This window comes from Thermobia domestica, chromosome 1 (assembly GCF_964235325.1).
Source record: "Thermobia domestica chromosome 1, izTheDome1.hap1.1, whole genome shotgun sequence".
NCBI classification, from domain to species: Eukaryota; Metazoa; Arthropoda; class Insecta; order Zygentoma; family Lepismatidae; genus Thermobia; species Thermobia domestica.
This window is the reverse complement of record NC_137454.1, coordinates 88,709,549-88,725,904: the sequence shown is the minus strand read 5'-3', so window position 1 is coordinate 88,725,904 and position 16,356 is coordinate 88,709,549. Positions and strand designations below refer to the sequence as shown.

At 36.2% G+C, this 16,356-nt stretch overlaps 1 protein-coding gene across 9 annotated transcripts in view; it reads left to right on the top strand.

Moving 5' to 3' along the window:
• LOC145687193 (uncharacterized) overlaps nt 1-16,356 on the top strand; it is a 277,098-nt gene that overhangs the window by 134,166 nt on the left and 126,576 nt on the right. For all 9 annotated transcript variants that reach the window (XM_081760661.1, XM_081760659.1, XM_081760677.1 and 6 more), the window contains 2 exons: nt 4,373-4,468; nt 10,678-11,016. In XM_081760661.1, coding sequence (XP_081616787.1) covers nt 4,373-4,468; nt 10,678-11,016 — 435 coding nt within the window. The remainder of the gene's footprint in view (nt 1-4,372; nt 4,469-10,677; nt 11,017-16,356) is intronic.

Genomic DNA, 16,356 nt, shown 5'->3' with positions numbered 1-16,356 from the left:
GCCAAAGCGATCTTTAAGTACTGCAGGGTTCCTACTCGTCCTGGAAATGTCCTTGAATTGATTTTGTCCTGGAAACATTCTGGAAATGTCCTTGAAAATGCATTTCTGTCCTTGAAATTTACAGAAATACTGAATGTCAGATTTTTATTTTTCATAATTATAATGAAGATTTTAATTGATTACTATCTTTGTGCTGAATAATAACACTGTTCAACAAATTTTGATCGAAAGTATGTAAATTCTTTGAAATTGCGGTTTTTACATTCATTTAAGCATAATATGAAAGGAAATGATAATAGAAGAATTTTCTTAGCTCAGGTTGTGAAAAAAAAACGCCCTTGTACAACAGTAGCTGTATATATACAAATTTATTAATATTTATAGAACATTTAAGCAAAATCCTTGTAAAAACCTACATTCTACATTTCACTTTTTTTTTTTTATCTATTTCACTGTGATGTGATAAGCTGGGGAGTTAAGAAGTACCCTAACCTATAGCTTTCTATACCCTTGTACTTCCTTTTTCAAAATTGCGCAAATACCAGTTTCACAGCGATACAGAAAATAAAGTAACCGTGGTCAAGTTAAACATTAACAATTCCGTAAAAAATCAGTATTAACATCAAAACATGAAAAATATGTACAAATACCTTTTTGTGCAAGAACTACACTGCAATGTAGACAAAAGTTTCAAGTGATCCCTTGTACAGGATTATGTTTATTTTATTTTGAGCGTCTTCGCTTGGCTTGCCTTTTGTAGGTTACATCTGGAACATCCCTTGCAATAGTCCAACAGTAGTCGGCCAATATGTCAGAACTCCACTTTCCCTCATATCTCTTCTCCATGGCTGCTGCAATATCTTGATGGAAACGCTCACCATGTTCGTCACTTACTGCTCCACAATCTTCGGGAAAGAAGTCTAGATGTGAATGAAGAAAGTGGAGTTTCAGAGACATATTGCAACCAAGATTTTCGTTGCACAATAACAACTTTGCTACCAGTTGTTTATAATTTGTTGCTCGGTGTCTTCCCAAGAACTGTGAACAAACACTCTTCAAGCTTTCCCACGCAGCTTTCTCCTCACCTTGGAGAATTTCGTCGAACTTGTGATCTTTGAATAGTTGCCTAATCTGTGGCCCTATGAAAACACCTTCTTTAACTTTGGCATCACTTAATCGAGGGAATTGTCCTCTTAGGTACTTATAGGCTCTTATTTCATGCTCTTAACAAAACTTTTCATAAGACCTAATTTAATATGTAGAGGGGGAAGCAAAATTCGGTTACGATCTACCAGTAGTTCATGCTGCACATTTTTCACTCCCGGCTGAAGAGTTTCTCTGTTACTCCAATCACTTTTGCGGTAATGAGATCCACGATCTCTACTGTCCTATTCACATGTAAAGCAACAATACTTTGTATACCCTTACTGCATATCTAGCAACAGTGCTATTACTTTAAGGTCACCACAAATGAGCCACTGAAAATCGTAATATTTAATGGCTTGAAGTAAACGTTTTAAGTTTTCATAAGATTCCTTAATATGAACTGCGTAACCTACAGGAATTGAAGGAAGTTCATTTCCAATATGTAAAAGCACTGCCTTTAAACTCACCTTGGACGAATCTATAAAGAGCCTCCACTCCGTAGGTTCGTAATTAATTTTAAGTGCCCTCATGAGACCATTTACATCTGTACATGCCACAAGTGTGTCTTCCATAGTAAAAAATGAAGTGAACATCTTCTCCCTATTCCGATACACTGAAATATTTACTTTTTCCTACAATAAATTCCATTGCTTTAAGCGTGACGCTAAAATTTCGGCTTTGCTTTTCGAGAGGTCCAAGTCTCTGATTAGATCACTTAGTTCCTCTTGAGTAAGTCTATGTGGTTCACATGGAGGTTCTTCTACAACAAACGTAGGGTCCTTCGAAGTACTTGATTCAGGAGCTTCAACTTCTTGATCATCATCAGAAAAAAGATCGTATTCTTTAGGTGGGTGAGGAACAGGTAGTCCTTCTCCATGTGGAACAGGGCGCATTGCAGAAGGAATGTTAGGATAGATCAAGGCCCGCTTCTTTTCGTGGAAATTCCCTTCTTGACGGAAGGAACCATACAAAAATAACAGTCTCTGATGTGGTCGCTTGGCTCCCTCCAAATCATGAGCACTGCAAAAGGCATTGAGCGCCCCTTCCCATTAATCCAATTTCGTAGGTTGCTGGCACAAGTGTTACACACAATGTGGAGTGCCCAAGATTTATCTTGGTCTCCAATTTTACAACCAGAGTAATATTAATAGGCTTTTCTTATTAGTGGTGTTATAGTCTGCTTTTGTGAGGAAAATGTCACTTCCCCACACACGTAGCAGAAGCTATCCGCACTGTTTACACAATTTCGCGGCATTTTTGTTTATTGAAATCCTCAAAATGTCACTTGAAATAGTTCCGACAACTATTTAAAAATATACATTCGAAATACCAGTATTTCTGCGTACTTGTAGTTCTATTTTTGTGTCCTGCACTACACAAACGTCACACCCAAAACGCTGATAACTGCACTAAACCTGTCTTTTCTAACACTAGCAGAACACTACTGGGATAAGGAACACAATGAAACCAAGCGTTCATATAGTTTCTCCAGTGTTGCCGGATCAGTGTAACATTTTACCCCAAACGAAGCGAATATATTTATTTTTAAAGCGTTATTATTAGACATGCCTGTAAAACAAAAAGTAGAGCTAGTATTCGAAAATAACTTTCAAATTCGTGATCAGCACCACAAAATCAATAAGAATTAGCTGATTTTGTTCAATTTACATTTTCGTTGTTGAACAGTGTAATTTGTCATGATCTTGCATGTGGAGGTGGTTGGTGGGCTTTCTTTTTCCTAACAGGGTGGTTGGTTGGGAGAACTTCTCTCTTCTTCTTTCATCCACTAGACTGTCAACCCATTCTTGGATACTGTCTTCACTAGCACTATCCTCCAGAAACTGTGCTTTGTACCATTATCAATCCTTCATAGATTGTATGATAACATTTCCCATAAAGGCCTTACTTCAATCAACATCACGAAAGAAATACTGCATCATGCCTTCCATGCAAGGCAGCGCTATATGGCAGAGCTTAGAAAATAAGGACTGTTGAAAGAGAAAGTCAAGCGCAGAGCAAGAGGAAAGAGATAAGTGAAAATTTACAGCAACTGTAGAGAAAGAAAATGAAATTGATGGAAACAAGTGAAGCATTGGAGACTGAAGCAAATCAGCTTGCACATGAAGCAGAGCAGAATTCTTGCTTTACTTTATTGACAAAGTCAAATGCTACCCGTAGAGCAGCTTCGCTAAAGAACAAAGAGATTATGTGCATAGATGAGGAAATCACACAACTCCATACTCAGTTGAAAAACTTGTAATATAATTCCTTATTTCCCCTAATTATTTGTCACACTGTCACGCTATGAAGATACCATGTGCGAAAAATAGATTTTTGTTATTTGTGAATTTGTTCGGTGCCCAATTAAAATGTCATGTAGAAAGAATGAAAATACATGTGCTGGATGTGGGTGGATCGGTTATAAGGGGAGGCAAAAAAAAAAGCCTGTTACGCCACGCTTTCTGTATTTAATTATTGTGCATTAATATGTACTTGCATTAATATTCACTGCGTAAGCTACTATACTTTTCATTTCAGTGAGTTTTGAACTTACAGTTGCAATTCTGTTATACCTTCCTTTGTCGAAGTCCTGGAAAATTGGTGATTTGTCCTGGAAATTTTTGGGGGAAAGAGAGTTGATACCCTGATGCTGTGATTGTTTGCCTTATGTGTGGTCGATCGTGCACCCACATAGATGCGATTAACCATTCCTCAGCTGTGTAACTGCACCACTCACACTAGCCATGGGCTTAACAACTGAAATGCTCCAGTGCTCCACGTGACCTCGCACGCAGGGATAGGAAACAATATTTGAGAACTGGGATACCAGACAATGTTGTCTGTGAGCGTGAAAGTGGTGTTACCTATAACATAACATTGTTCTCTGTGATACTCAAACCTAGGGGTAGAGGGACTTCTCGGATACCTTGTATATCACTTATCTCGACCTGATAACCCACATCATATTCAACGACATGTTCATATGGAGTTCTACTTATGAAACAATTGTTTATTCGTATGTTTATTTCTTCTTCCACCCGTGTTCGTCCACGTGAGTTACTGCTCTGCTTTTGTGTTTATGATGTAACAGGAGACTATATAGCATTTGTATATACTGCATTTATTATTTAGTCTTTTCGATATTTGCTAACTTAAGTTTTGTACAAACGAGTAGCATGTAGTTCCCGTTAATAATCTGGTATTCTTATAACTTTATTTTTTGTAGGTCAATGAGAACATCTGTACAATAAATAGGTTAGAAGATGAAGTAAGTCGCCTTAAGCGTCAGGTAGAGGAGTGTTTGTGCAGGGAATCTTCTCAGGTGAGTGAAATCGGCTTATATGTTTGAGTCCTTCGTCCAGTATATAATACACTTGTGTCCTTGACAAAAACCAGATTAACTAAAGACTGACTTGAAGCTTGTTTCTCTGTTTGCAAATGTAGATAATGTAATATTTGATTAAAAATAACTTCTCTGTCTTGAAGTTATAAAAATGATATTTTTAAAGAAGATGTCTCTAAACTTTATGATTTAGATACTTTAAAGAAGATGGTTCTAACTCTATGAGTGTAATGATTATCTAAACAAAGTTAACTAAACATTGCAAATTATAGTAACGTAACTAAGAGGTGTGGTAGGATCTGTCCATTTCCTTCTGTTTTCGTGAAAATGAGAGAATCTATTCCTTAGGAATAATGAGTTTTTAAAACGTTTAAATACTTGCTATATTAACTCAGTGTATTTCTAACTAGTAATTTTAAGCGGCAAATTGCCTGCACAATTTAACACCCAATGGCGCAGATAGCGACAGCTGTTAGCGTCAGGGACAAGATATACCACACGTAGCAACAACTATTAGCGTGACTGATTAGCATTAGTATGATGGACAAACTGAGACGTTTGTCGTTTATTATAAGGATGAGTCATGAGTCAGAAGAATATATACCAGAGTGGTATAAAATTAGTATCCTGGTTGCAAAACTTAACGACGAAATAGATAAAGTAGTTTAAAATATTGCGTAGTGGATGGAAATGAATGAAAGCCCGGCAGGCAGCATGTTGGAGATGTCCTTCTTACATGCATAGGGACGTTGCGCAGCTTGACATCAGCGTAAACGTAGCGCCGAATGGATCTGCTTCCCCGACACGAATCAGTTGAATAAAAGGGACGAGACATGGCATATCAGTCAGAGAGCTGTTAAAGAGCATTCTGGTAGTGTTACTTACAACAACATGGCCCGGAGACAACTTTGGGGTGACTTTACATGGGGAAGAATCGTCGGGAAATTATAAGAAGTACAAAGTGTGATTAATGTGACCCAGGGGTTTGATATTGTCCACAATATTGTTCCACGTGCATGAGGAGCATTTCAACCACGGGCAATGCGTGAAAAGGTGATATGGTGATCAACTACGGGGAACTACACCAGGGTATAATTACTACATTCTGAAACAAGCAAGAAGGGACCGACGTCAAACAGTGGGTGCAGTTGCAAATACATCTAGGAGGACTGTAAGGCGACCAATTTAACGCTTCACAGTGGTACTCCGACTGTATGGCTTCGCCCGACTGCCTTACGTTGTATACCGTTGACACCTCACATCAACATCACCATTCGTTGTTGTTCCAAGAACATCAGAATTGAACCGAGAAGGGTGGGGTCGCACTGTTTTCTCCAAGAGAAGATTCAGTTTGAGTAACAATTCTGGACGCATAGTCATTTGTTGAGAGCTGGAAAGACGCAATGAACCCAAGAACTTTGTCGAACACAATAATTTTGGTGGCGTGTTATTGTGTGGGAGGCATAATGATGCATGGGCATACATACCGACCTACCATTTTTGAACACGGTACACTCATCGGTCAGCGTTATTGTGACACTGCATTCCGTTTCTACGCCCGTCTTTTCAGAGATGCAGTAGACCCCAACTTCTTCTTTATGGATTATAATGCGTGACCGCATCGAAGAGCGCAAGTTGCGGAACTCTTGGAATGAGAAGGTACTCGGCAGATGGACTAGCCTTACTGTTCTCCTTACATGAATTCCATCGAACACATTTGGGATGCCATAGGAAGATGTCTTGCAGCACATCTAGATGCACAAATAACCATTCAGCAGTTGTCAACAGCAGTAGTGGAGTAATGGAACTCCATACTGCAATAACCTTGGGAGCTGCATGGGAGCACTTTGCAAAGCATACATCGCTATTCGTGGTGAACACACATCCTTTTAAGGATCATTTCAACCCTTCTGTAACGTCAGGGTGGCCATCATGAGTCAGAGACTTCCGTATAAGTTAATGCCTGTGTAAAAAAGTGCCATTTTTGTTCTTCCGATCACGTGTTTCTTTTTATTATTTCCTGTATCATATTGTACCCTACTTTCTGTGTATGTTTCAAGTTTCAGTAATCTGTGCCACTTCTGAGTGACACAGCATGCGAAACTTACTTTCGTCTTGAGTTTTGCACACCAGTGTATTTATTCATAAATATCCCAGTGCTTGAAAGCTCATTGGTGATCAGTATATCACATTGTTTTAGAATATCTTCTGGCAAAATTTTATTGTTTTATTTACAAGGGAAGGGTCAGAGACAGAGGTTTTGATACTGAACAATATGATGCTAGTCATTCTTTGCTCTTTTATCTTGTACGCTTTTAAAAGCCCAACATGACTGTCGTATACGCAGCGAAAAGTTGGCCTTCTATGTCGTCTCTAATATCTTTTAGTGGCACGAAAATACGAGTACAATAGACTGAAATATAATATTGTGTTTACAGTCTCAATTTTGAATCACCTTTTTACATAGTAAGTTCGCATTATTAAAGCTGCTACATCAATTGTGCTTATACTATTTTTGTAAGGTTGTGAAGCGCGGTATATTAAAATGTGATATGTAAGCAGGTCGGTTAAAGAATCTATCTAGCCCATAATCAGTTAAAATGGAACAAGTCACTTCTCATGTTCTCATCACCAATCAACATGAAAGCATGTATCAATGAATTCACATATAACACTACACATGTCCTCTTCTAACGAAAAATACTGAATCTTGATTCAATTTAAACTTTCTGGCCAATTTTGTTCTCAAAAAACACTAAATAGTTATATGTTATGACAAAATTAGAAAGAGGTATAATACAGTATTGACAATTAATAGTTACGGAAATCTTACTATGCTATAAAGCAACCATATTTGAGATTGTGTGGAAAGAATGTTGCCAAGTTCCAGCCAAATAAACTATTTCTCGTGTATAGTGCTCTTTTGCAAAGGTGGTATAGATGTTGGGTCAAATTAATGTATTACTTTTTTTTAAAAAAATAAAAAAAATAAAAAAAATAAAGCTAATAATGATAAAATTGTAATTCTTGTCTGTTCTTATCCTCATTTGAAGTTTTATTTTTAATTGTAATATGAAATGACTCAAAAACGTTCTTTTCTATATGTGGAGTAGTTTTGGCAGTAATTTTGGATTTTCCTAATTCTGCGCTCAAACCTAGGTGTTTAGAGAAGCCTGAAAAGTGCAGAATCTCGATCTTCAGCATCTCTGATATGATTCTTTATTCTCGTTTCAGTGTTTCTTCTAGTCATACCAATTTATTACCTTGTACTGACAGATAGCTTTATAAACACTATCATAGCATTAACAAGTGTTTCTAGATCACCTAAGCCATATTTCTTAGCAGCCTTATTCAAATTAAATAACAATTTCGCTCATAACAGAGAGGAAATTCAACTTTTTTGTTCCGATATGTTATGTATATCAAATGTTTTTTTTTTTTTTTCCTAATTCTAAAAAACTTCTTAATTGATCTTTTATGTCAATCAATACATTCCAGAAAGAAATTTAACTATAAGTTAGCTCTTTAATTTTGTTAGAATAAACGGATATTTTGTACATTGAAGTCACATGAAGTCGATGTTTTCTATATAATTTAAAAATAAATTCACTTATTTCTCGACTAAACGTTAAGTTGTATCTTCTCCATTATAACTTCGGAAGTATTTACAGTATTAATAAAACAAACTGACCAAAGCACCAAATATATATAGTAATAAGATATCAATGAAAGAAGAAACAACCGATTTTTTAACTTACCAGATACTCTATAGATGTGATATCTAGAACACAAGGAGTGAAAAAATGACAGATTAGGCCGGGACTCGAATCCAGTATCACCGGCATACCGTGCCGATGTATTAACCACTACGCAACTCAGTATGGCTGTTTGCATCGGCACGGTATGCCGGAGATCCCGGATTCGAGTCCCGGTCTAGTCAGTCACTTTTTCACTCTTTGCGTGTTATGTCTTAACAATATCTGTGTAACAGTTTCGGTATGAAGGCAATATTACATTTCCGAAACTCTTATACAAATATTATTAATATATATTTGGCGCTTTCGTCAGTTTTGTTTTATTAATACTGTAAACGTCAAGTCTAAAAAATCCAAACGATTATGATTTTCATGTTTGGTCATTAATTTAATTTTCGGGAGTATTTGGTTTAGTTCCTTGAATAGAATTGTTCTTTCTTCAAACTTTTACACTCAAACTTGTTCATTACGATGTTCATTACGATTATTAACGTAGGAAGAAGGCTACTTATAGCAAAATCCTTCACCTGCTTGTACACACCTTGATTTCAAAAATAAAATAATTGTTTTGTAATAACTCTTACCAACATTCCAAAGCTAAATCTTGACGTATCGAACTGAATATGTCAGCTTCAATAGATACTAATTTCAAATTGTCCGCGTTCACTGAAGAGCAGAGAACTGTGTTTAAAATTTACTTATTTTCAGTAGTACACTTAAACTTCTTAGTATTCCTAATTATTTATTTGGTTAATCATTTAGGTAGGATATAGCTGAATACTTACCGTATTTTACATGCGTACTGTAATATGTGCAGGCATGGCGACACAATTACGCACTCTTTGCCAGTACATGCATGCTATCAGATGGACACTTTTTAAAAGCATTCCAATTGAAGACACAAGCGCAACTTATTGTTTACCTCGAAAATGGTACTATTGTATTACTATATATTACGAGCGGTGATTATATTTAGAAACAACTATAATAAAAACTTAGAAACAACTACTAAAAGCTTAGTATTTATTGCAGACCAAATGTTCATCTAAGAAGTACTTTCGGAAATTACTATTTCCATCTTCAGTTTAGCGGTTTGAAAAAGAAAACTTAAAGGACAAGAAACATGGGTGGGTAAAAAGCCAGGTTAAAAAGAGTAAGAAATATGAAGTAAAACATTTCTTGTGAAAGGAAAGTTATGCGCATGTTTGTTCACCAGTCACTGATCATTCTATTGTGTTCATTTTCATGCAGATTAATCGGTGATATACAGACTCTTCTCTTTTAGAAAAAAAAAAAAATTGAAGTTTATAGCTAGAGGCAAATAAATCTTCTCCGAATACTGATTTATGTGTATTCCCTGAATACTAATCTCATTGTCCTAACTGAAAAAAGTGAATAGTTAGAAATCACTTGCGCAGCTCTAAGATTAATCACAGTAGTGTTTATAAATGAATAGTGGCTAGAGTAGGAATTTAAGCTTGCTAATTTATGTAAGCTAGTTACGGAAAACATGTAATTGATTCTAGGCGAGGCTTGTGGAAGTTTACTTGATCAAACAAAACGAAACCCAAGTTAATCAAGTCATATATGGTATGGGAAGCCCTAATTGAACGATCAACCTGTGTGTTAAAGGAATGGTAGACTAAATACCATCCATAACCAAAACAACAGACCAACAACAAACCAACACCAACTGTTCATTTGATTAATCAATATTAGAATAAAAGTTCTCGTAGATAACACGACACTACATATTCAGTGTTATTTAAGTTGTTTTGCCCTTATTTACAATTTTTGATAAGAAACGAAGCGATTCGGGACCCATTTTCAAAAATACATTTCTTGGAAAGTACTTTCATTTCTTTAAACTTTCTGTCTGCTGCTTTCTACGTTCTGTATATGCAGTGTTGGAATGATACAGGTAATGGTTGAGAGGTGGAAAAACTACTTCATAAAAGTGTATTTAAGACTCTCTTGTTACTCGATAACACATTCAATGTAATTTTATTTTTACTCTTCATTGGCTATTCAACAAAATATGATTATTTTCCCGGAATATCAGCGTTCTCTAGAGTTCAGTTTCATTTGGTTTAACATTCGCACCACTCACATGGAAGAACGCACTGAACTAAATGTCCGGAAAACAGTGAGGAACTATTACGTAGTTATCACAAGTTGCGAAACTCTATGTAGTTGATCGACTTCAGGCGACGTCAAAATTATTGAACATTAAAAGCAGCGTTCAATGCTTCTCTGCCTCGGGATATAATTTAATATTTTTGTTTAATATAATTAGCCGAAAACACTTGTTACGAGATGGGCAAAACTATCTGGCAGGGAAGTTTCTCTATCAACACAGTGAAACCTTGTTCATTCTTCCGTTGATTTGGATTCTATGATGGAGCCGTTATTAATTTAAAATTATTTTTATAGGAAAAGTGGAGAAGAGATGCAGAAGAACAACTGATGGCAAAAGAGCGAGAAATCGATGAGTTGAGGCAAAGTGTGGAGTTGTCAAGGCGTGAAAGCAGTTTACTTCAGGATGAAGTGAACCAGCTGCGCAACGAAGATATAGTGGACAAGGATGAAAAGATCAAAGTACTCAATTTGGCTTTGGAGATGAAGGAGAAAGAAAAAACGAAAGTGGAAACGGCAGTCGATGATGCAATGGCTGAAAAGGAGAGGGAAATAGCTATTCTGAAGGCCTTACTGGAAGAAGAAAAGAAAGAAACAAATTCATTGAGAAGCAAATTGGAGATGACAGAATCCGAGGTAAGGAAGTTCTAATGAATAAATTCAATTTTATAATGAACATAGAAAGATAGTAACAAGTAATGCTAAATCAGGTAGAATCAAAGATTTTGAGCAAGTAACTTCTTGGCCTAAGGATAAATTGAGCGTAATTATTTAAAGAATATCTCATGTGAATAGGTATAGCGCTAATTAAAACAAATTATCACTTTGGCAATATTCCTTTGTGCCCAAATTCAAGAAATGCCATACTAATTTACGATCTGAGTAGCACTTCCATAAGCATGAAATAGGAACATTTGATGTGTTCGTTAATCGATTCAATGTCTCTCAAGACAACATATCGTCAGCACTCAAAAGTATACCGAAGCCAAAAGTGGCTGAAATTTAATAGTTCGTCGGGTTTCAATATTGATTTTCGTGGAGCGAAAACGATAAGGGATATCGATAAATTGTTTTTTGCAGTCGATTCAATAACATCCCAGAAATAGGTTTCATCTTTTTCCGTGAATAGTACTACCGGAATCATTTCCGGTTTTAACATTTATCGCCGTAGAACAAAAAACGGTTACAGATAGCGACAAGCGGTTTTTTGCAGTCGATTTCATCGTCTCCAGACAAAATACCATCGCCACCAATAACACTCTACGGAAATTGGAAGTGGTTGAAATTTAATATTACTTCCGGTTCAATATTGATTTCCATAGAGCAAAAACGTAAAAGATATCGAGTTTTTTTTTTTTAGTCGAATTCAGTGTCCCAAGAACAGGTTCCATATTTTCCGTTAACCCTCTATTCAAACCGGAGGTGGTAGAAATTAACCGTTTCCGGTTTCAAAATTTATCACCATTGAACAAAAATGGTAACAGATAGCGACAAATGTTTTTTTGTAATCGATTCAGTGTCTCAAGAGAGCATAGCGGCAAATGTTTTTTGTAATCGATCCGCAACACTCTACCAAAAGCGGAAGTGATTGAAATTTATTATTACTTCCGGTTTCAAGTTATTTCCATAGAGGAAAATGAATGATATATGGAAAAGCGGTTATTTGACGAAGATTCAATGTCTCTAGAATGAGTTTTGTCTGGACTCATATGTATCAGTTCAATCTGGAACTGGTGAAAATTACGATTTTTCTGTTACAACACTGATCGCATAATGGATGAAACGGAAAGAGATAATTAGTTTTTAATTTGGATTTAGTCCGGGAGAATTAGATGTTTCACCTATGGCATTTTGTCTATTGCAACCGGAAAGTGAGAGACAGTAGTTAGTACTTGCGGTTTCAGTATTAATATTCATAAAAAGTAGAAATGTATCCAGTTAGCTAAGGACAGAAATCAATAAAGAGCTATTATGAACGCGGCATTGAACCTCCGGGTTTCATAGGTCATAGAATTAGTTAGTGAATGAGTAATTAGAACCAAAGTAGCAAGAGATAATATGTAATGGCTTTTTGATATGAATTCAGCATTCAAGGAATAGATTCTATCTTTGATATTATTCTATTGCAACCAATAGTTAATAGAAGTACCACTTAAAGTTTCAGCATTGAATTCACATAGTTTGAAAGTCGTAGTTTTGCACTGTGAAATGAAACTCACTTATTTATTAAATAATAATAATAATAATAATAATATCATAACTTTTAAACTTATTATCCCAAATTTTTGTGATGAAAAATTTCAACTTAAACCCATTGTAAATTAGACGTTTCTTGGAACCAGTTGATAGCGTTATGCAAAGTATTCTTGTAGTCACTTCGAAAATCTTCTAGCAATGCAGTAATCTATTCTGAAATGATCTTGCCTCTGATCTGATGTCTTAATTATTAGTATTCAAATTCAAGATCCAGATTCACGACTGTTAATGAATACTCAATTGAAAGTTCGATTATGTCATAGTGTACAATGATACAGTAGACTCTCAGTTAACCGATCACCAAGGCATCAGGCTCTGGTCGGATAACAAGGTCAGTTGAAACGAAAATCACCATTTCTTAATTCTAAATTGTATAGCATCTCTATAATAGTTAAAAAAGAAAAAAAAAGTGTAAACGTTATATTTTAATAAATTTAACTTAACCAAATCAGAGGTTTCAATACAAGCTGCTCCAGTAACATTCGTTGAGTGAAATACTGTACTATCCTGAATAAAGCGCACTAGATTATCACACAAACCGCGCATTTATTAACAGTGTATATGTTTTGATTGAAGAAAAGAACAAAAGTGAAAAAAGAAAAACACGATTGAGCCGTCATTACTGAATGAAGTACAGTTTGGTATTTCATAAACACATTTCCTAAACGAAGGAAAACACATATTGTAGAGCACCGAGCGCTGCTTATAACGAAAATGGCTTATTCTTGGAAGGTGGGTGATTAAGCCGACAGGTGGTTAAGGGAGAGTACACTGTATTTATATAAGATTGTTACATGTGTGTAAACTTTCAGGAATTGTGTTATCGTAGGTGGTTAAAGTGACAGCGAATCTGAAACATTGTATGTGGATATTTGATCTCAGAAAATGTAAAGTAACTTTATAATTGAACTTACATGAAAAGAATAAGCATCGTAATCGCTTAACAGTGATCACAAAACACAAAACTGAAATACAAAAAGTCTGTAGGGAAAAGCCGTGTAAAGTGGGTTCCTGTCACCACGGCATGGCGCGTCCTCAGGTTGCGGATCGAGGAGCAGGCCTCTAGATATAGAGGTTAGCTGCGAATATACTGAATAAGCAGTCGCGAACAGCCGACTAGGAGTGGTCCTCCAGCTTGGGGGTTTGGGTAGGGCTAACAACCTCATCCTGTAAAAAAAAAGCACTTGTTCAGAAATATTCACAAAAGCCTCGGGCAAGGACTGATAACTTGGCACGACCTCAGCAAAAGAAAATGGACATGAGATTTGGAACATGGAATATTAGGAGTCTTTATAGAGCAGGCGCGTTAAAATCCGTAACGAGTGAGTTAGAAAAATACAGGATGGACGTAGTAGGAGTTCAGGAAGTTAGGTGGGAAGGAAATGGATCTGTGAATTCCGGAAATTTTACGTTCTTTTACGGGGAAGGAAATAAAAATCACCAGTTAGGAACAGGGTTTTTCGTTCATAAACGTATATTACCAGCAGTTAAACGGGTTGAATTTGTTACTGACAGACTTTCTTTTATTACTCTTAAGGGACGGTGGTGTGATATTATTGTTTTAAATGTACATGCCCCAACTGAAGATAAGGATGACGATATAAAAGACAGTTTTTACGAAGAAGTGGAACGGATATTTGACCAACTCCCGCGATACCATATAAAAATTCTAATAGGGGATTTCAATGCGAAAGTAGGACGAGAGGATATTTTCAAACCGATTATAGGGAACGAAAGTCTGCATAAGGAAAGTAATGACAACGGTGTTAGACCCGTGAACTTTGCAACATCCAAAAACCTAATCGTGAAGAGTACAAAATTCCCACATCGCGACGTTCATAAATACACTTGGACATCACCAGACGGGAAAACACATAATCAAATTGATCACGTTTTAGTAGATAGAAGAAGACAATCTAGCATAATTGATGTCCGGTCGTTTAGAGGAGCTGATTGTGACACTGACCACTACCTGGTAGCAGCGATAATACGAGAGAGGTTATCGTTGAATAAAGGTAATATTCATTGTCCGAAAACGGAGAGATTCAATTTAAAGAAATTAGAAGAGAGCCAGGTAAGAGAGAAATACCAGATTGAAGTTTCGAATAGATTCTCGGCTTTAGAAGATTCGGAGTGCACTAGTGTTGAGGATGCCTGGATTGAAATTAGAGATAGCATTAAAATTTCAGCAAAAGAAAAATTGGGACACGCGGAAATAAGTAGGAACAAACCATGGTTCGACCAGGAATGCATAAAACTAGCAGAGAAGAGAAAACAGGCAAAATTACGCTGGCTACAAAATCCGAATGAAATAACTACACAAAATTTCGCAGATATCAGGCGGGAAACTTCCGAAAATTTTAGAACAAAGAAACGCGATTTTCTGAAAGCTAAAATTAAGGAACTTGAAGATAGTAGTAAAAATAAAAACATCCGGGACATGTATAAGGGAATCACGAATTTAAGAAAGGCTATCAACCTCGTGCTTATATATTAAAGAAATCTGACGGTACAGTTCTCACTGACACGGATAGCACCTTAAATAGATGGAAAGATTTCTTTGACGATTTGATTAACCCGCAACCAAAAACTACTGTGCGTGGAGAAAAGGAGATACACACCGCAGAACCGTATATTCCAGAACCCAACCGAATAAAAGTAGAAACCGCTATAAAGAAATTAAAGAAACACAAATCTCCTGATGTAGATGAAATTCCGGCTGAGTTAATTTTAGCTGGAGGCAAAAAATTGTGGAACAAGATATTCAAACTCATTCTCTTTATCTGGAACAAGGAAGAATTGCCCCAAGAGTGGAAAGAATCAATCATTGTTCCAATTCACAAGAAAGGCAACAAAACTGACTGTAATAATTATCGAGGCATTTCTCTTCTGTCAACATCCTATAAAATCCTTTCAAATATTCTATTAGCAAGACTGACCCCATACGCAGATGAAATTATTGGAGATTATCAGTGCGGTTTTAGACGAAATCGATCAACTATCGACCAAATATTTACCATTCGCCAAATACTCGAAAAAAAGTGGGAATACAATACCCCGGTACATCAACTATTTATTGATTTTAGAAAGGCGTACGACTCGGTTAGGAGAGAAACATTATACGACGTTTTTACAGAACTTGGAATACCGAGAAAGCTAATTAGATTAATTAAGATATGTTCAAATGAATCCCAAAGTAAAGTCCGGGTAGGAAAATTTTTGTCCACGAGCTTTCACGTCGAAAATGGCCTGAAACAAGGAGATGCGTTGTCGCCATTATTATTTAACTTCGTTCTGGAATACGCTATAAGGAAAATCAAAGATAGCAACCAGGGCCTAGAGTTGAACGGTATTCACCAGGTTATGGCATATGCTGATGATAGGAGAACAATAGAAAGAAATGCAGAGATCTTATTAAACGCTTGCAGGGACATGGGTTTAGAAGTAAATGCAGAGAAAACTAAATACATGGAAGTGCGTCGGGACCGGAATTCAGCAAATTATGGATGCGTTAAAATATTAAATAATACTTTTGATAAAGTGGATAGTTTCAAATATCTAGGATCAATATTAACAGAGGAAAATCATATTCACGGAGAAATTAAATGTCGACTAAAAGCAGGGAATTCGTGTTACTATTCGGTTCAAAATCTCTTATCGTCGCGAATTCTGTCGAGGAATTTGAAACTTAAAATATACAAAACGATAAGCATACCTGTT